At 43.4% G+C, this 21,017-nt stretch overlaps 1 protein-coding gene across 1 annotated transcript; it reads right to left on the bottom strand.

Moving 5' to 3' along the window:
• Positions 1-5,456: 5,456 nt before the first annotated feature.
• Positions 5,457-20,302, bottom strand: LOC120869845 (histone-lysine N-methyltransferase SETMAR-like). The gene is made up of 4 exons (XM_040249141.1): positions 20,275-20,302; positions 18,044-18,441; positions 17,735-17,767; positions 5,457-6,565 (listed from the first exon to the last, which is right to left on the bottom strand). Exons 1-4 carry the CDS (start codon positions 20,300-20,302, stop codon positions 5,549-5,551), a joined length of 1,476 nt encoding a protein of 491 aa, XP_040105075.1. The 3' UTR covers positions 5,457-5,548.
• Positions 20,303-21,017: the final 715 nt, after the last annotated feature.

The raw sequence follows: 21,017 nt of genomic DNA, 5'->3' as shown, positions 1-21,017 counted from the left end.
GAGCCCCTACCCTCTGCCAGTGGTTGTGATAATCCCTAGTTTAGAGGGACTTAATTCCAAACGTGGGTGGTACTTCAGTGGAGAGAAAAGTATTAATACACAAATTGGCCTGAATTACTAAGTGGAAGAGGAAGCCACTAAAAGGGACAGAACATCCCAAGGCACATGTTCTTAGCAGAATGAGACAGCCATGCAGAACCCTTAAAGTGGCATGGGTGGACACACTGACAGTGGGAAGGGAAGATTAGTGAAAGGAGGCAGAAAAAGAAGGGCATCCTGCAGAGAGCACTTGATGCCAGGCTAAGGGATCTGGCTGTTAGAGTGGGAGACATTGCAAGGTTTGTTCTTTTTTTTCCCCCTGCTGTCCAATTGTGGGATTTTAGTTCAGACCAGGGACTGAAACTGGGCCCTTCCTTAGCAGTGAGAGCTCACGATTCCTAACCACTGGACCACTAGGGAATCCCACAAGGTCTTAACGGAATGATGTGCTGAGAGCTCAGCCTCATGAAGGTCTTTCTTCCATGAGAACTGACGATGCACTGGGCCAGAGGTGATGACAGATGGGTGGCCCGCAGGTGTTTGCTTTACTTGTGATTTTTCTTCAAGTTGCCAAGACATGGATGTGGAGCAACTGGAACACAGTAGGAAAACTCTTAGTATTTTTTAAAAAAGTAAACAGATATTCTGTGACTCTGTAACTCCACTCCAAAAACATACCAAAAAAAAAAGAAAAGAAAAAAGCTTACATCTGTTCACAAGAAGACATGAAATAGAATATTCATAACTGAACTATTTTATAAGCCCACCTGGCAGCAACTTAGATGCCTACCAACAAGAGAATGGATGAGTGGAAAAGTATGACCAATGAGAAGCGGCTGCCTGCAACTCCACCCAAGATGAGGCCAAGCACAGTACTGAGAGGCAGGCCAGACACAGTACTGTGTGATCCTGTTCATACAGTACAGAAAGGCAGGCAAAACACATCCAGTGTGTCAGAAGTCAGGATAGTAATTGAGGTGGGTGGGGTGCTAGTGACTGGAAGAGAGCAATGGAAGGCTTCAGGGAGCTGGCCATCTTCTATTTTAAAAAAGGTTTTTTTTTTTTAGTAATTTTGTATTTTGGCCCAACTTAGTTTTTTAATTTTTGGCCGAGTGGCATGTGGGATATTAGTTCCTTGACCAGGAATTGAACCCAGGCCCCATGCGGTGGAAGCTTGGAGTCTTAACCACTGGACCATCAGGGAAGTCCCATCTTGTATTTATTTTTTTAATGTTACACATTTATTTAAAACGTCAAAAGTTTAAAAAGACTAAACATATTGGCAAGGATATGGAAGAACTGGAAGTCCCAAAGTCTTCTGGTAAGACAACAGGAAACAATCATTTAAGATTACAGTATGTGCTGATTTGCTCAGTCGTGGCTGGCTCTTTGCAACGCTATAGACTGTAGCCCACCAGGTTCCCCTGTCCATGGAATTTTCCAGGCAAGAATACTGGAGTGGGTTGCCATTGCCTTCTCCACCATCTTGTATTTCTTGATCTGTATGTTACTTGTACTGTTGTGTTTGCTTTGCGAATATTCATTGAGCTGTGCATGTGTATTTCTGGAGAGACATCAGCAGTAAAGTTTGTAAAACTTTTTTTTTTTTTTGGTAATACGCCCAAATCAGGTAATTTCACCTACTTAATAGGGCGCTTCAGCTTCTCCTGGTCTCCGTGTGTGATTCCACAGTGCGCTTGACCTTCTAACTTGGAAGGAGGCTTCCTTTTTCTAGTGTGTCAGGGTCCCAGCCCTGGTGATTTTTGTCACCTGTGTCTTCTACCAAGCCTCTGAAGGCATTGTAGTTGGACCTGCCTGTATGTAAGCATGCGTAATTATAGATCCACTTAGTATATTTGTTTATTTTTGGAAGAAATATTTATGTGGCTCGAAATTCCACAAGAGCAAAATGCTTTCCAGAGAAGTCTCCGTTCTGCTTCTGTCCCCTCAGAGGTCTGGCTGTCTCGAGGAGCTGCCAGTGCTGCTGCTGCTTGTGGATCCTTCCAGAATGCTTTATGCAAATATAAGGATGTATATAATATGTATTTATTTTTCAGTTTGGCACCGTGCGTTTTTCAGTTAGTGGAGTTTGTTTCCTATGAGTACTTGTTAAGATTCCTCCTTTTTATTGCTGCATTGAAGTGCACTGTATAGATGTAGCAAATATTTATTATTATTATTTTTGGCCATGTCACACAGCATACGGAATCTTAGTTCCCCAACCAGGGGTAACCCTCGCCCCCTGCATTGGAAGCTCAGAAACTTAAACCAGTGGATGGCCAGGGAAGTCCTTGTACCAAAGGTTTTAAAGCCAAATTCTCCGTTGACTGAACTTTACAAATTTTGCCCAGTGTTTTGTTCCCACAAAGGACGTTGCAATGAATAACCATGTACATACACATCATGTGCATACTGTATAAAACAAATGTCCTTACAAGCCCCAGTACTGGCTGAAATGACTATTATAAAGTCCACTTATGCCTTTGGAAACTTAAGGTTGAAATGTTTAACACTTAGCGGTTTTAAGTAATTATAAAGCTAGAACTAACTTTTGAGCCTCCCCAAATCTCTACAAAACCAGTAAAATTTAAACCAGTAACATTAACATGCATATGAGTTTTGCTAAAAGCAAATTGCTGCATGCATATGGTATTTGGCCTGTATGATCTCTGCAGATTGTTCTGGCACCTTGTGTGTGTAATCGACAAGCCATCCTTCATTTGGCCTTCTGTGGTATGACTTGGGTTTCATGTGATATACACTATTTACAAATTAAAATCATTTCTAAAGTTTTATTATTACCCATAAACTGTGGAAAGCTGGTCGCACTTGATGCAAAATATAAACACACACCCCAAACCGGCACAAAAATAAGTAATGCTTGGTCAAAAGTGGGAGTCTATGTTGGGTGATGCAGAATGTCAGATGACCACCTGAACACACAAACGTCTTAAAATTCCCTAAGAACCCACAGGACTTTTGTATACATTCACGAAAGTATCCTCACCACCACTCTACCCAGGGTCCACGTGACCCACTTTGGAAAATCATGCATTGATTCAGGCTAGTCAGGATGTGCTTGCAGGAATTTCAGAATTACAGGCTTAATGTAGGGCAGAAATGGTGGTGATAGAGAAGTTTCCGAGGGGAACTAAGAAAGAATGGATAAGAGGCAACAATTTGCCTACCGCTTGCCACGTGCTGTCTTCAACCTAGGGTAGAATGACCTAGGGATAGACAGGCACAAGATTTAAATGCCTGTCCTCCTGGAGCTTCTGCTCCAGTGGGAATACCAATAAGGAAAGTAATGAGATTCTTTCCCATGGCGACGGCACTTTGAAGGAAGCAGTGTCCTAATATAGCATGTGCTGGAGGCACGCAGAAGGGGGCTGCTGTATATGGGATAGTTCGGGAAGGTCCCAAGGGAGAGAAGGGAAGGGTGAGGTGACCTGTACTCTGGGGCATCTGAGGGACAAGCCTCTGGACAGAGGAAACAGCTCCCACAAAGATCCTGAGGCAGGACCAAACTTGGTGTCCACGGAGGCAAACGTGTTGTGCTTAGGGAAGGCAGCAGCCAGGGTGTGAGAGCAGTGGTGGAGCTCTGAGGTCTGAAGTCATCGATCTGGACTCCCAAGTGGAGGCTGGGCTGAGAGGCTGGGATGTGAAGTCTGATCGCTGGGAGGAGGCACAGGAGACCAGGAGAGGTTTTTAAGTTGTCTAGGAGAGACTTCTCTGGTGGTTCAGTGTTTAAGACTCCAGCTCCCAATTCAAGAGGCCTTGGGTTAGATCCCTGGTCAGGGAACCAGATCCCACACCTTGCAACTAAAAATCCCGCCTGCCACAACTGAGACCCAGTGCAGCCAAGTAAGTATTTTAAAACGTTAAAGTTATCTCACAACAAATGACTAGGATGCTGGCTGTGGGGATGGAAATGAGTGGAAGGAGGGTCTGGGACATATTTTGGTGGGGGTAGCTGACAGGACTCTTCAGTGGATTGGGTGGGTGAGAGATGAGAGTTTTGGTTAGGAGTTACAGAAACCCAGATCAACATGAACAATAAGCAAATAGATTAAATAAGCAAAACCATGACAGTGTTCCACACCGGGGGATTCAGTGGTTTACTGTATTATCACAATCACAGATTCTTTTCTACCGTCTTGTCGTACTCTTTTGACTCCTCCCTCCTGAGCCAGCTTCCTCTTTGGTCCAGAAGTACAGCTCCAGATGTTACATGCAGATTTACAGCATCCAGGAAAAGCATGTCTCTTTTATCCTAAGCCCTGATTAGTTGCCTTTATTACTGGTTGGAACTGTCACATGGAACGGAGATGGGATATCCTTAGAGAAAATCAAGCCAATCCTGGATTTGGGGCATAGGGCCAAGAATGGGAGTGGATGCCTGAACAAAAGGGTCCTGTGAGGAAGGACAAAGAAGAGAATGGGCTGATCATCACCTGTGTCTAGCAGGCTGTGTGGTCAGACAGCCACTCACCAGGCTAGGGACCAAGGGAGTTTTGGGGGAAGCAGGTGGGCTTGGTGTTGACACTCTTGAGTGTAAAGGGCTTGGGAAACATCGAGTCTGGCAGGCAGTTGGATCTACAGGTTTGGACCTCTGGGGAAGGACAGAGCTTAAAGAAGTTATGTGCTCTGGGGGCTGAAACCAAACAGATGTGAATAGTCAACCAGGGGTTGGAAAGTGTCACCACACTGAGAACTAAGCATGTCACTAACTGTCCTGATGAAGCCGTTTCAGCAAGTGGTAGGGAGGAACCAGACTCAGGTTAGAGAGTAGAAAGGAAGGTAAGAAGCAGAGTGAGTTCCAAACCCTACTATGCTGGGCTGTACTGTACTGCATCCCAAGAAGCCCAGTCTCTGGGCCAGTTTGTTCACGTGGTGAAGACTGAATATAAACAAGGGCAGGTGTGAGCCAGCAGGCAAAAGGTGAGAGGGGAGACGATGGTCAGAGACTCAAATGCCTCTGTTCACTACTATGCTGGATATCCAAGCTACAGAAGGATGAGATGTAAGGGATGCAGAAAACAAAGATACGGGCCCTGATACGGGAGCTCTTGAGGACCACTCTGCTCAGTAAGTTGGCTGGAAATGCTGCAACACAAAGAGCCCAAGGATGCACAACAGATATAGATCTTACCATGCAGTGCTCGTTTCTAGCCTGCTTGCAAACTTTATGGATACACGACTATATATTTGTTACTAGAAAGATCACTGGCATTATTATTGTTACAAGCTTTCCTTTCCTGTACTTACTGTTATTTTAAAAAGAACAATAAGCCAGAAGGAACCTGGTCACATTATTCTTTCCTGCTCCCAGTGAAGTATGCCTTTCCAAATATGGAAAGGAAGTGTTTTAACATGATGGGGATACTATAACAAAAATGCCATAGACTGGGTGGCTTATAAACAACAAATTGTTTATTTGGTGCAAAAGTAATTGCAGTTTTGGACCATGAATTGTAAACTATTATAACTAGGTTCAAACACATCTTTATTAGTCAAAATAGGAACCATTACAATCAACACATTTTTGCCAACGAGAAGTAAGTTCATTTATTCCTGAAGCGTAAAAACCTGTGCTTCGGGATTCAACAAATTCTTGGAAAGCATTTTCTGCATCTTGCTGGTTGTGGAAGTGTTTACCCTGCAAAAAGTTGTCGAGATGCTTGAAGAAGTGGTAGTCTGTTGGTAAGAGGTCAGGTGAATATGGTGGATGAGGCAAAACTTCGTAGCCCAATTCATTAAACTTCTGAAGGGCTGGTTGTGCGACATGTGGTCGAGCGTTGTCGTGGAGAAGAACTGGGCCCTTTTTGTTGACCAACGCTGGCTGTAGGTGTTGTAGTTTTTGGTGCATCTCATTGATTTGTTGAGCATACTTCTCAGATGTAATGGTTTCGCCAGGATTCAGAAAGCTATAGTGGATAAGACCAGCAGCAGACCACCAAACAGTGACCATGATCTTTTTTTGGTACAAGTTCAGAGTTTTCCCTCGATCCAAACTCTGAGCTGGTGGTCGCCGGTTATCAGATAAAATCCACTTTTCGTGGCATGTCACAATTCGATCGAGAAATGGTTCACTGTTGTTGCGTAGAATAAGAGAAGATGACACTTCAAAACGACGATTTTTTTGAATTTCGGACAGCTCATGAGGCACCCACTTATTGAGTTTTTTCACCTTTCCAATTTGCTTCAAATGCCGAACGACTGTAGAATGGTTGACTTTGAGTTCTTCGGCAATTTTTCGTGTCGTTTTAAGAGGATCGGCATCAATGATTTCTCTTAATTGGTCGTTGTCAACTTCTGATGGCCGTGCGCTACGCTCGTCATCTTCAAGGCTCTCATCTCCTTTGCGAAACTTCTTAAACCACCACTGCACCGTACGTTCCTTAGCAGTTCCTGGGCCAAATGCATTGTTGATGTTGCGAGTTGTCTCTGCTGCTTTACGACCCATTTTGAACTCAAATAAGAAAATCGCTCGAATTTGCTTTTTCTCTAACATCATTTCCATAGTCTAAAATAAACATAAATAGCAAATAGTAAGTCATTAGGAAAGAAACATAAATCAATAAATGCCCATTAAAGTGATGTACAACAAAACCACATTTAAGAATATATTCCAATATCAAATGGAAAATTTGAACAATGCAAAAACCACAATAACTTTTGCATCAATCAATACAACAGTATTTTTGGATACCATCCGCCAATGGGGAAGGAGAAATGTAACAAATATTTATTTCCTTTAAGTAGAGAAGGTACTTAACAGCCAAATTAAGCCACTAATGAGTTTTACAATACTGACCAATACCTGCATTAAACAGCTACAAAAGCAGATCTCACTTCAATGCTAAGATGGGGGAAAAAAATCAGTGGAATGAATTCTGTGCTAATAGTGGCATTTCATACATGACAGCACGACAACCACTAGCAATTCAGTATCTTTAGAATAAATAATAAATTACCTAATAACAGATTTGGGACAATACTGCTACACACTGACACCACAAAGTGTCACAACTGTTAATGTTCATCACAGCACTGTTTATAATAGTCAGGACATGGAAGCAACCTAGATGTCCATCAGCAGACGAATGGATAAGAAAGCAGTGGTACATATACACAATGGAGTATTACTCAGCCATTCAAAAGAATACATTTGAATCAGTTCTAATGAGGTGGATGAAGCTGGAGCCTGTTATACAGAGTGAAGTAAGCCAGAAAGAAAAACACCAATACAGTATACTAACGGATATATATGGAATTTAGAAAGATGGTAATGATAACTCTGTATTTAAAAACTTTCTTAAACAATCTGATTTCTTTTCGATTTCTCATTAATTTTATAACCACTATCACAGTAACATACAAATGTGAAACCTTAAAACTGAAAATATCTTGCACTAGAATAATACCACTTTTAACTAATAGCTAGAAAGCAAGAGGAAACAAAATAAATCTACATGTCTGCATCATGGTATTAAAGACACCAAAAGCTTTACCTTCTGTTTAAGCCTTCAAAATGGATCAATTACAAAGACAACTAAAGGGAAAAAAGCTCCTTCCTTTCCTCATCATTTTTCCTTTGGGAAAACTAAATCAACAGGTTTGTTTCTCAAGGAACATGCAAAAACTTACCTGTTGGCCTCTCCATGGGAGGAAGAAAAACATTATTTACATCTGATGTCCAAAGCCAACTGGAAGTAAAATCTTTTCTTCCCCCCACCCTCTTTTGGCGGCTCAGATCAGCATGTGGGACCTCAGTTCCTTAACCAGAAAAGGAATCTGGGCTCCCTGCATTGGGAACTTGGAGTCTTAACCACTGGACCACAGGGAAGTCCCTGAACTCTTTTTATTAACAACAAAAAACTTTGGGGACAGATCAAAATAAAGCCAGGTAAATAAGAAAGAAAGTGTAGAAAGTGAAGTTGCTCAGCTGTGTCCAACTCTTTGCAACCCCATGGACTGTAGCCTACCAGGCTCCTCTGTCCATGGGATTTTCCAGGCAAGAATACTGGAGTGGGTTGCCATTGCCTTCTCCAATAAGAAAGATGTAACAGAAAATAGGCATACTATTTCAGCCAACCGATTTACTGAAAAAGCAAATAAAGATAGATAATAATAGTAAACTTTTCATGCAGATATTTTGCAACAAGACCCACTATTTTTCTCCACCTTCATGAAATTTCCCTTTACTGAATTTTCGTACAGAATTCTTCCAATTTTTCTGGTCTGAGAAATTCAGTTACATACTATGCCTATACCTTCCCTGAATCCTTTTATAAAAGATCACAAAACAGAACCTTTTATTGGAAAGACACTAAAATTTTTACACTCCACTCTGTGTATCTGGTTGCCAAGTTGTGTCCAATTCTGTGACCCTAAGGACTAAGGGATGCCAGGCCTCCCTGTCCCTCACCATATCCTGGAGTTTGCCCAAGTTCATGTCCATTGAATAAGTAATGCCATCCAATCATCTCATCCTATGTCATCCCCTTCTCCTTCTATCTTTCTCAGCATCAGGATCTTTCCCAGAGAGTAGGCTATTCACAATTGGTGGTGAAAGTATTAGAGCTTCAGCTTAAGTCTTTACAATGAGTATTCACGGTTAATTTCCTTTAGGATTGACTGGTTTGATCTCCTTGCTGTCCAAGGGATTCTCAAGATTCTTCTCCAGCACTAGAATTCAAAAGCATCATTTCTTTGACACTCTGCCTTTTTTATGTTCCAACTATCACATCCATACATGACTACTGGTTTGACTATACAAACCTTTGTCAGCCAAGCAATGTCTTTGCTTTTTAATACACTGTCTAGGTTTGTCATAGCTTTCCTGCCAAGAAACAATCGTCTTTTAACTTCATGGCTGCAGTTACCATCCACAGTGATTTCAGAGCCCAAGAAGAGGAAATCTGTCACTGTTTGCACCTTTCCTCCTTCTACTTGCCATGAAGTGATGGGACCAGATGCCATGAACTTAGATTTTTAATACTGAATTTAAAGCTGGCTTTTCCACTCCCCTCTTTTCACCATCATCAAGAGGTTCTTCAGTTCCTCTTCACTTTCTATCATTAGAGTAGTATCACTCATCTCACATGCTAGTAAAGTAATGCTCAAAATTCTCCAAGCCAGGCTTCAGCAATATGTGAACCCTGAACTTCCAGACGTTCAAGCTGGTTTTAGAAAAGGCAGAGGAACCAGAGACCAAACCAACAACATCCGCTGGATCATGGAAAAAGCAAGAGAGTTCCAGAAAAACATCTATTTCTGCTTTATTGACTATGCCAAAGCCTTTGACTGTGTGGATCACAAGAAACTGTGGAAAATTCTGAAAGAGATGGGAATACCAGATCACCTAACCTGCCTCTTGAGAAATCTGTATGCAGGTCAGGAACCAACAGTTAGAACTGGACATGGAACAGACTGGTTCCAAAGAGGAAAAGGAGTATGTCAAGGCTGTATACTGTCACCTTGCTTATTTAACTTCTATGCAGAGTACATCATGAGAAACGCTGGACTGGAAGAAACACAAGCTGGACTCAAGATTCCCAGGAGAAATATCAGTAACCTCAGATGTGCAGATGATACCACCCTTATGGCAGAAAGTGAAGAGGAGCTAAAAAGCCTCTTGATGAAAGTGAAAGTGGAGAGTGAAAAAGTTGGCTTAAAGCTCAACATTCACAAAACAAAGATCATGGCATCTATTCCCATCACTTCATGGGAAATAGATGGGGAAACAGTGGAAACAAAGTGTCAGACTTTATTTTTTTTAGGCTCCCAAATCACTGCAGATGGTGACTGCAGCCATGAAATTAAAAGACGCTTACTCCTTGGAAGAAAAGTTATGACCAACCTAGATAGCATATTCAAAAGCAGAGACATTACTTTGCCAACTAAGGTCTGTCTAGTCAAGGCTATGGTTTTTTCCTGTGGTCATATATGGATGTGAGAGTTGGACTGTGAAGAAGCCTGAGTGCCGAAAAACTGATGCGTTTGAACTGTGGTGTTGGAGAAGACTCTTGAGGGTCCCTTGGGCTGCAAGGAGATCCAACCAGTCCATTCTGAAGATCAACCCTGGGATTTCTTTGGAAGGACTGATGCTAAAGCTGAAACTCCAGTACTTTGTCTACCTCATGTGAAGAGTCGACTCACTGGAAAAGACTCTGATGCTGGGAGGGATTGGGGGCAGGAGGAGAAGGGGACAACAGAGGATGAGATGGCTGGATGGCATCACTGACTTGATGGACGTGAGTTTGAGTGAACTCTGGGAGTTGGTGATGGACAGGGAGGCCTGGCGTGCTGCAATTCATGGGGACACGACCGAACAACTGAACTGGGTATCATCTGTGTATCTGAGGTTGTTGATATTTCTCCCAACAATCTTGATCCCAGCTTGTAACTCATCCAGTCCAGTATTTCCCATGATGTTCTCTGCATATAAATTTAAAAAGCAGGGTGACAATAAACAGCCTTGTCATACTCCTTTCTCAGTCCTGAACCAGTCAGTTGTTCCATAAAGGATTCTAACTGTTGCTTCTTGACCTGCATACAGATTTCTCAGGAGATAGATAAGATGGTCTGGTATTCCCATCTCTTTTAAGAGTTTTCCAGTTTGTTATGATACACAGTCAAGGGCTTTATGGTAGTCAATGACACAGAAATAGATGTTTTTCTGGAATTACCTTGATTTCTCTCTGATCCAGTGAATCCTGGCAATTTGATCTCTGGTTCCGCTACCTTTTCTAAACCTAGCTTGAATATCTGGAAGTTTTAGTTTATATACTGTTGAAGCCTAGCTTAAAAGCTTCTGAGCATAAGCTTACTAGCAAGGGAAATGAGTGCAACTGGCCAGTAGTTTGAATACTTTACTAACGCCCTTCTTGGGAATTGGGATGAACTGATCTTTTCCAGTTCTGTGGCAACTGCTAGGTTTTCCAAATTTGTTAATATATTGAGTGCAGAACTTAAATAGCACCATCAGCATCATTTAGGATTTTAAATAGCTCTGCTGGAATTCCATCATCTCCAGTAGCTTTACTTGAAGCAATGCTTTCTAAGGCCCACTTGACTTTACACTCCAGAATGTCTGGCTCTGAGTGAGTGACCACACTATCGTGGTTATCCATGTCATTAAGATCTTTTTTGTACAGTTTTTCTGTGTATTCTTGACACCTCTTCTTGACCTCTTCTGCATCTATTAGGTCCTTACCGTTTCTGTCCTTTATTGTGCCCTTCTCTGCATGAAATGTTTCTTTGATATCTCCAATTTTCTTGAAGAGATTTCTAGTCTTTCCCTTTCTGCTGTTTCCCTCTATTTCTTTGCATTGTTCATTGACGAATGCCTTCATGTTGCTCTGGAACTCTGGATTTACCTGGTAAATCTTTCCCTTTCTCCCTTGCTTTTTGCTTCTCTTCTTTCCTTCATAGGTCAGTGCTTTGTTGTAGAGAAGGACCTTGCATAACTCAATAAAGCTATGAGCCATGCCACACAGGGCCACCCAAGAAGGACGAGTCATAGTGGAGAATTCTGACAAAATGCGATCTACTGGAGAAAAGAATGGCAAACCACTCCAGTATTCTGGCCGCAAGAACTCCATGAACTGTGTAAAAATGCAAAACAGATATGACGCTGACAGAGGAGCCCCGCCATGTTGGAGTGTGTCCACCATACTACGGATAGAGTGGAGGACAGTTACTAATAACTCCAGAAAGAATGCAGAGGCTCAGCCAGAGCAGAAACGAAACTCAGCTCTGGATGTATCTGGCAAAGAAAGTTAAAATTCAATGCTGTAAAGAACAGTATTGCATAGGAACATGGAATGTTAAGGCCATAAATCAAGGTAAATTGGACATGGTCAAGCAGATGGCAAGAAAAAACATCATCTTAGGAATCAGTGAACTAAAATGGATGGGAATGGGCAAATTTAATTCAGGTGAACATTATATCTACTATTGTGGGTAAGAATCCCTTAGAAGAAATGGAGTAGCCCTCACAGTCAACAGAAGAATCAGAAATGCAGTACTTGTGTGCAGCCTCAAAAATGACAGAATGATCTCAGTTCTTTTCCAAGAAAAACCATTCAACATCACAGTAATCCAAGTCTATGCCCCAACCAGTCTATGTAGGTCTATGAAGACCTACAAAACCTTCTAGAACACCAAAAAATATCCTTTTCATCACTGGATTGAAATGCAAAGCTAAGGAAGTCAACAGGCACCTGGAGTAACAGGCAAGTTTGACCTTGGAGTACAAAATGAAGCAGGGCAAATGCTAACAGAGTTTTGTCAAGATAATACACAGGTCATAGCAAACACCCTTTTCCAATAACACAAGAGATGACTCTACACATGGACATCACCAGATGGTTGATATTGAAATCAAGTGATTATATTCTTTGCAGTGAAGGATGGAGACGCTATACAGTCAGCAAAAACAAGACTGAGTTAACTATGGCTCAGATCATGAGTTCCTTATTGCAAAATTTAGCCTTAAATTGAAGAAAGTAGGGAAAACCAGTAGGCCATTCAGGTAGGACCTAAATCAAATCCCTATGATTATACAGTGGAGATGATGAATAGATTCAAGGGAATAGACTCTGGTAGACAGAGTGCCTGAGGAACTCAGGACAGAAGTTTATAAGAGTGTACAGGAGGTGATGACCAAAACCATCCCAATGAGAGGAAAACAATAGACTGGGAAAGACTAGAGATCTCTTCAAGAAATTAGAGATATCAAGGAAACATTTCATGCAAGGATGGACACAATAAAGGACAGAAACAGTAAGGATCTAAGAAGCAGAAGAAATTAAAAAGAGGTGGCAAGAATACACAGAAAAACTATACAAAAAGGTCTTAATAATCCAGATAACCACAATGGTGTGGTCACTCACCTAGAGCCAGACATGCTGGAGTGTGAAGTCAAGTCGGGGTTAGGAAGGCTTACTTCAAAGAAAAGTAGAGGAGGTGACGAATTGCAGCTGAGCTATTTCAAATCCTAAAAGATGATGCTGTTTAAAGTGCTGCACCCAGTATGTCATCAAATTTGGAAAACTAAGCAGTGGCCACAGGACTGGAAAAGGTCAGTTTTCATTCCAATCCCAAAGAAGGGCAATGCCAAAGAATGTTCAAACTACCGCACAACTGTGTTCATTTCACATGCTAGCAAGCAAATGGTCAAAATCCTTCAAACTAGGCTTCAGCAGTACGTGAACTGAGAACTTCCAGATGCACGAGGTGGGTTCCGAAAGGCAGAAGGACCAGAGATCAAATTGCCAACATCTGCTGGATCACAGAAAAACCAGGGAATTCCAGAAAAACATCTACTTCTGCTTCACTGACTACGCTAAAGCCTTTGACTATGTGGATCACAATAAACTGTGAAAATTCTTAAAAGAGATGTACAGCCCAACATAGTTGTCTCCTGAGAAATCTGTATGCAGGTCAAGCATCAACAGTTAGAACCAGACATGGACTGACCCACTGGTTGAAAATTGGGAAAGGAGTATGTCAAAACTGTATATTGTCACCCTGCTTATTTAACTTCTATGCAGAGTACATCATGTGAAATCCTGGGCTGGATGAATCACAAGCTGGAATAAAGATTGCCAGAAGTATCAACAACCTCAGATATGCAGATGATACCACTCTAATGGAAGAATGAAGAGAACCTAAAGAGTTCTTGATGAAGACTAAAGAGAAACGTGAAGGAGCTAGATTAACATTCAACATTCAAAAGACTAAGATCATGGTATCTGGTGCCATTTCTTCATGGCAACTAGAAGGGAGAAAAGTAGAAGCAGTGACAGATTTTATTTTCTTGGGTTCCAAAATCATTGTGGACAGTGAATGCAGTCATGAAACTAAAAGACACTTACTCCTTGGGAGAAAAGCTATTACAAACCTAGACAGAGTATTAAAAAACAGAGACATCACTATGCTGACAAGGTCCCAAGAGTCAAAGCTATGGTTTTTCCAGTAGTCACGTGCAGATGTCACAGTTAGACCTTAAAGGCGGCTGACTGCCTAATCCCTTCAAATTGTGGTGTTGGAGAAGACTCTTGAGAGTCCCTTGTAGAGCATCAAACCAGTCAATTCTAAAGGAAATCAACCCTAAATGTCCATTGGAAGGACTGATGCTGAAGAGGAAGCTCCAATATTTTGGCTATGTCAGGTGAAAATGCAGCTCACTGGAAAAGATCTTGATGCTGGGAAAGATCAAGGGCGAAGGAGAAGGGGGAAACAGAGGATGAGATGGTTGGTTAGCATTACCGACTCAATAGACTTAGTTCAGTTCAGTCGCTCAGTCGTGTCCGATTCTTTGCCACTCCATGAATCACAGCACGCCAGGCCTCCCTGTCCATCACCATCTCCTGGAATTCACTCAGACTCACATCCATCGAGTCTGTGATGCCATCCAGCCATCTCATCCTCGGTCATCCCCTTCTCCTCCTGCCCCCAATCCCTCCCAGCATCAGTCTTTTCCAATGAGTCAACTCTTCGCATGAGGTGGCCAAAGTACTGGAGCTTAAGTTTGAGCAAATCTAGGAGATAGTGAAGGACAGGAAGCCTAGTATGCTGCAGTTCACGAGGCCACAAAAAGCAACATGACTTAGCAACAATACACATTCAGTTCAGTTCAGTTCAGTCGCTCAGTCGTGTCCGACTCTTTGAATCCATGAATCACAGCACGCCAGGCCTCCCTGTCCATCACCAACTCCTGGAGTTCACTCAAACTCATGTCCATCTAGTCGGTGATGCCATCCAGCCATCTCATCCTGTCGTCCCCTTCTCCGCCTGCCCCCAATCCCTCCCAGCATCAGAGTCTTTTCCGATGAGTCAACTCTTCGCATGAGGTGGCCAAAGTATTGGAGGTTCAGCTTAAGCATCAGTCCTTCCAATGAACACCCAGGACTGATCTCCTTTAGGATAGACTGGCTGGATCTCCTTGCAGTCCAACGGACTCTCAAGAGTCTTCTCCAACACCACAGTTCAAAAGCATCATTTCTTCAGCGCTCGGCTTTCTTCACAGTCCATACATGACCACTGGAAAAACCATAGCCTTGACTAGACGGACCTTTGTTTGCAAAGTAACATCTCTGCTTTTCAATATGCTTTCTAGGTTGGTCACAACTTTTCTTCCAAGGAGTAAGCGTCTTTTAATATCATGGCTGCAATCACCATCTGCAGTGACTTTGGAGCCCCCCAAAATAAAGTCTGACACTGTTTCTACTGTTTCCCCATCTATTTCCCATGAAGTGATGGGAATAGATGCCATGATCTTTGTTTTCTCAATGTTGAGCTTTAAGCCATCTTTTTCACTCTCCACTTTCACTTTCATCAAGAGGCTTTTTAGCTCCTCTTCACTTTCTGCCATAAGGGTGGTGTCATCTGTATATCTGAGGTTATTGATATTTCTCCCGGCAATCTTGATTCCAGCTTGTGCTTCTTCCAGCCCAGAGTTTCTCAGGATGTACTCTGCATATAAGTTAAATAAGCAGGGTGACAATATACAGCCTTGACGTACTCCTTTTCCTATTTGGAACCAGTGTGTTGTTCCATGTCCAGTTCAAACTGTTGCTTCCTGACCTACATATAGGTTTCTCAAGAGGCAGGTCAGGTGGTCTGGTATACTAACCAAAATGCACAAAATGGAAAGAATGGATTTCCCTGGTAAGCAAAGGTATTTCAGTATTTTCAGCTGTCTTAAATTTCCCAAATTCTGCAGTAGCATTAACCTGATACATTATATTAATATTACCACAAGCCACATAAATGACTGTGCCAAGTTGCTTCAGTCATGTCTGACTCATTGCGACCTTATGGACTGTAGCCCACCAGGCTCCTCTGTCCATGGGGTTCTCCAAGAAAGAATACTGGAGTGGGTTGCCATTCCCTTTTCCAGAGGATCTTCCTGACCCAGGGATAGAACTCACATCTCCTGAGGCTCCTGCACTGCAGGGGGATTTTTTTTTACCCTTGAGCCACTAGGGAAGCTATAGGACAATGACTACATCTATTGTATTTAACCCAGACCAGAAACAACATTGTTTAGTGAACCTATTATAACACAAACTTAAAAAGTGGTAAATAAGATAAAGCTCCTACTTTTCAAGAGGCTATGACACCAAACTCTGGTTGATTTTGAGATACTCATAGTCAAGATGTCAGTGGCCCGCAGTATGCATTAGCAGCACTGGAACATTTCGAAGACACCACGGTCTTTAAAGGTGAGTTTGAAATCTACCTTTCTGGCTGCTGTTTTGGCTTCGTTTCCACTTTTGAAGGAGCAGGTTTATAAACGGTAAAGTTATTAGGCTGGTGCAAAAGTAACTGTGGTTTTGCCTTGTTGAACTTTGCTGTTTGATATAGGGATACATTCTAAAATTAATGAGGTTATGCTAGTCCTCAATGTAATGTGCATTTATCGCTTTTTAAACTTTTGATTTATTACTTGCTATTTATTTTAGACTATAAAAATGATGTTAGAGAAAAAGCAAATTAGAGTGACTTTCTTATTCCAGTTCAAAATGGATCGCACACACATTTGGCCCAGGTACTAAGGAAAGGACAGTGCAGTAGTGGTTCAGAAGTTTCAAAAAGGGGACAAGGGACTTGAAAATGAGGAGTATAGTGGCTGGCCATCAGAAGTTGACAGCTACCAACTGAGAGCATCATCGAAGGTGATCCTCTTACAACTACACAATAAGTTGCCCAAGCATTCAGCATCAACCATTCTACCATCATTTGGCATTTGAAACAAATTGGAAAGGTGAAAAAGCTTGATAAGTGCGTGCCTCATGAACTGAATTCAGATCAAAAGAATCGTGATTTGAAGTGTTGTCTTCTCTCATTCACTGCAACAACATTGAACCATACCTCAATCCAATTGTGACGGAGCCACAAAAACTAATTTTTATCCAACAACCGGCAGTGACCAGCTCAGTGGCTGGATCAAGAGGAGTCCCTGAACTTGTACCAAAAAAATGTCATGGTCACTGTTTGGTGGTCAGCTACTAGTCTGATCCACTACAGCGTTCTGAATCCAAGTGCAAGCATTACATCTGAGACGTATGCTCAGCAAAAGGATGAGACGCACCAAAAGCTGCAGCCAGCACTGGTCAACAAAAAGGGCCCAATTCTTCTCCATGACAATGCCAGACCACAGGTCATACAACCATACTTCAGAAGTTTTATGCATTGGGCTACAAAGTTTTGCCTAATTTGCTGCCATATTCACCTACCCTCTTGCCAACCACTTCTTCAACCTTCTTGATAACTATTTGCACGAAAGCTGCTTCCACAACCAGAATGACTAAGAAAATGCTTTCCAAGAGTTCATGGAATCCCAAATCAGGGTTTTATACACTAAAGGAATGTAACAAACTTATTTCTCATTGGCAACAATGTGTTGATTGTAATGGTCACTACTTTGATTAGTAAAGATGTTTGAGCCTAGTTATAATGATTTAAAATTCACCTTCTGTTTGCAAAGACCTAACAACACTGAATTTCTTCGCTTGGTTTAACCCCAAGAAAAAGAGAGGTTAGGGGTCTTGCTTTACTTACAGCTGATAGCTTTGCCAATCTCCTCTTGAGCTTTGGAAGTATATAAAATGAGCAAGGAATGCGTGGTATGGAGCAAACCGAGACCACCCCCGGGGAACGGAGTGGGATGACATCTTACCTCCTCCTTTACTGACCCCTCCGCGGAGATGACCTGCAGGAGGAAAGAGACAACCAGTGGGCGCAGCTCGCGAACAATACTGCTCTGACGTCCAGCGGCCACGGGCGTGTGACATCAGCTGCCTTCACCGCACCCTTCGAATCGCCCACCCAAGCTCCTCCGGCCGCCGAAAGTCCCAGAATCGCCCGCCACCCGTTCACCACAGCTCCGGCCGCCTCCCCGGTCCAGCAAGGCGGGCCTGGGCCTCGCGTGGCTCTGGGGACGGCCGGGCGGCGGAGTGGGCGTGTACGGGACGCGGCCACTGCTCACCTTTCTCTTGGGCATCGTGGCGACGGGGCGTGCGAGAGCCGAGTGCCTGAGGGCCGCGGCGCGCCGAGAGCCTTCGCGAAGCTGAGTACCCTGACCGCAGCGGCTCCTCCCGCCGCCCGAGCTGCTGGGACAGGCGGCAAGGGTGGTGGGAGACCCGGATGGAACCGGATTGGGAGCCCGCCCCCTCCCCTCCGCGTCTCCCAGCCACGGGCTCCCCCTCTCGGAGTAGGTGAGGCCGGCCGTCACTCGACCACTGCGCCCCGCCCCCGCTCTCGGCGCCCCCACCCGCCCACCGTCTCGCGGGGTCCCCAGACCCAGGCGAGGGGGCGGGGCCCCACAGGCAGCTCTCGCCACACCATAGTTTGTTTGAAGCCGAGCCGCGAAGTGCGGTCTGCGCGCTGATTGGCGGACGCCCGCCACGTGGTCTCAGGGTGCGCCCACCCACAACCCGCCGGGCTATCCAGTTGGCAGCCAGCGCCAGAGAAGTCCCGATGTTAGAGTCCCTTCTTTGTAGGGTCGGAAGGTTTATAGTTCACAGAATGGGAAGGGAGAGACAACGGGTTTAACTACGAACCAGTTTCTCGCCTCACTCAGTTGTTCAGTCGCCCAGTTTTGTTCGACTCTTTGTGACCTCATGGACAGCAGCACTCAAGAAAAGGTATGACTCAATGGACATGAGTTTGAACAAACCCCTGGATATGTGGACAGGAAAGCCTGGCGTGCTGCAGTCCATGGGATCGTAAAGAGTCGGACACGACTGAGCGACTGAAGAACAAAAGGTCTCCAGGGTTGGTAGTCTGCCGGAAGCGGGTCTTAGTGCGCAGGCGCAGGATGTGGGGGTCTTGGGAAGGAAAGTTGGTGCGGGGCGCTACTGCGCAGGCGCAGGTCCTGGCCGTGCTTAGGTGCTAGGTTTCTGGAGTGGGGTCTTTCTGCGTAGCTCCTTTAAGTCATGCATTGAGAGGCTAAGAGTGCTGGCAACTCTTATACACACACACACACACACACACAAGAATGCTTGAATATTCAACTATCATAGAATGCAGTTTTCCAAGAGATCCTAATACTTCATTCATCGTTAGCCATCTTGGAGCTAGGACTGGCTGCCAATATACAGACAAGCTGAAGCCTCTGACAGCCACTGAGCAAGATGATGACTATAAGATTTGTGTAAGCGAGGTACCTGCGAGCACTTTCAATTACTGAAACAAACACTACAGATTTTACTTAACTTACTCTGAATATCGATGTACCCCTAGCTCTCAGTGGAAAGATTGTGGGTCATTTTCTTGGTTCAACCTTGTACGTGATCATCATCATTTACATTTAGTACAACCAAGTGGGCAAAGCTAAGAAGAGGTAAATTCAGTTCCTGCTAAACTGTTTCTTCTCTTTATTGCTTCTGTTTTCCCTGATTTGGGAATCGCTGAAGCTATCTCATTTTCACCTTGCAGTTTTAGTTCAGTGTTGCCTTCTGGGTGTGCCTGTCTTGAGAAGACTCCACAGGTGGGCCGCCCTCAGTCACTGACCCTAAATCACTTAGTTCTGGGCATGTCTCTGGTTCCTGCTGAAGTTCCTCCAAGTATCTGACCAAGATTTGGTCTCTGTTAGAAAACTCATTTCTCCAGTTGTTGCCGGCCAAAATCTTGGCTTTCTCTACTCACCAAAGCCAAATAAAAAATACGGAGAGAGTTTGGAGGAAATAGAAAGGTGGCTTTAATCCTCAGCTGGTGGAGAGGGGAACACAGTAGGCTTATGCCTCAAGAACTGTGCCTTCCCATTTCCATGAGTAGTCTTGATGTCGTTCAGTAACTAAGCCGTGTCCAACTCTTTGTGGCCCCATGGACTGCAGCATGGCTGGGTTTCCCTGTCCTTCACTATCTCTTGGAGCTTGCTCAAACTCATCACATTGAGTCAGTGAAGTCATCCAACCATCTCATCCTCTGTTGTCCCCTTCTCCTCCTACCCTCCATCTTTCCCAGCATCTGGGTCTTCCAATGAGTCATCTCTTCCCATCAGGTGACCAAAGTGTTGGAGCTTTAACTTCAGCATCAGGTCCTTTCAATGAATATTCAGGGTTGATTTCATCTCTATATGAGGAGTCTAGGGACTGATATAAGATGAAAGTTCAAAGCCAGAGGTCGGTGATAAGGAGCAAAAGTATTAGGACCTCATATTCTTCCTTTTGCAATGTTCCAGAAACAGTCATTGGCTGGCCTCTGGTAGCCTCTGACAGTCTGGTATCCCGGTAGTTGGATCCATTGTCTTTTGTTTATTGTACTGTGGCCTTCTTTCTGATTTGTAAAAAGAGAAAAGGGGTGGTCTGTGAAGAGAGTGCTGCAAAGGCGAGCCAGCTAAGGGATGTAATTAGAACAGAGTCAAAGGATAATAGGTGAAAATGGCTTAGGGGACAGAAAAGCACACTTAGTTACAGATTATCGATTAGGAACAGTTAAAGTAAAAATTAGGAATATTTAGGTCTGCTCACTGTTCTCAAGAAAGGGAAAGAAAAACTCATTCCTCTTTTTCCCTTTTCACTGCAACAGTCTCAGTAGTGGTTTAACATTGACATCAAAGCCACTGATATAGGGGTCCATAAACCTATTCTGTGAAGTGGTATGAAGAGGAATTGTATTATGTCAGAGGTTCCAGATTTTCTCTTTTTTTGAGGGTCCAGTTTTGAAAAAGAAATGGTTTGATGAAAGCCCCCAGTGGTGATAGTATCTTCATCCAGTCTTGCTCTGGACTGAAATCCATTTGTGACATTATCACAATCTTTATTTTCTAAGGGATGCCTGCTTTCTTTCTTTCTTTTTTTTTAACTTGACAGTCTAGTGTGATGCTTGGATAGTGTTATCAGCCTTCAACTGTTGGTGCTTTTTTTGTTGTTCAGTAGCTCAGTCATGTCTCTTTTCGACTGTGGACTGCAGCACACCAGGCTTCCCTGTCCTTCATCTCCTGGAGCTTGCTCAAACTC

Source organism: Oryx dammah, unplaced genomic scaffold (assembly GCF_014754425.2).
Source record: "Oryx dammah isolate SB20612 unplaced genomic scaffold, SCBI_Odam_1.1 HiC_scaffold_2, whole genome shotgun sequence".
NCBI classification, from domain to species: domain Eukaryota; kingdom Metazoa; phylum Chordata; class Mammalia; order Artiodactyla; family Bovidae; genus Oryx; species Oryx dammah.
Note: the sequence above shows the minus strand (reverse complement) of the source record. Positions and strands in the feature narration are given on the sequence as shown.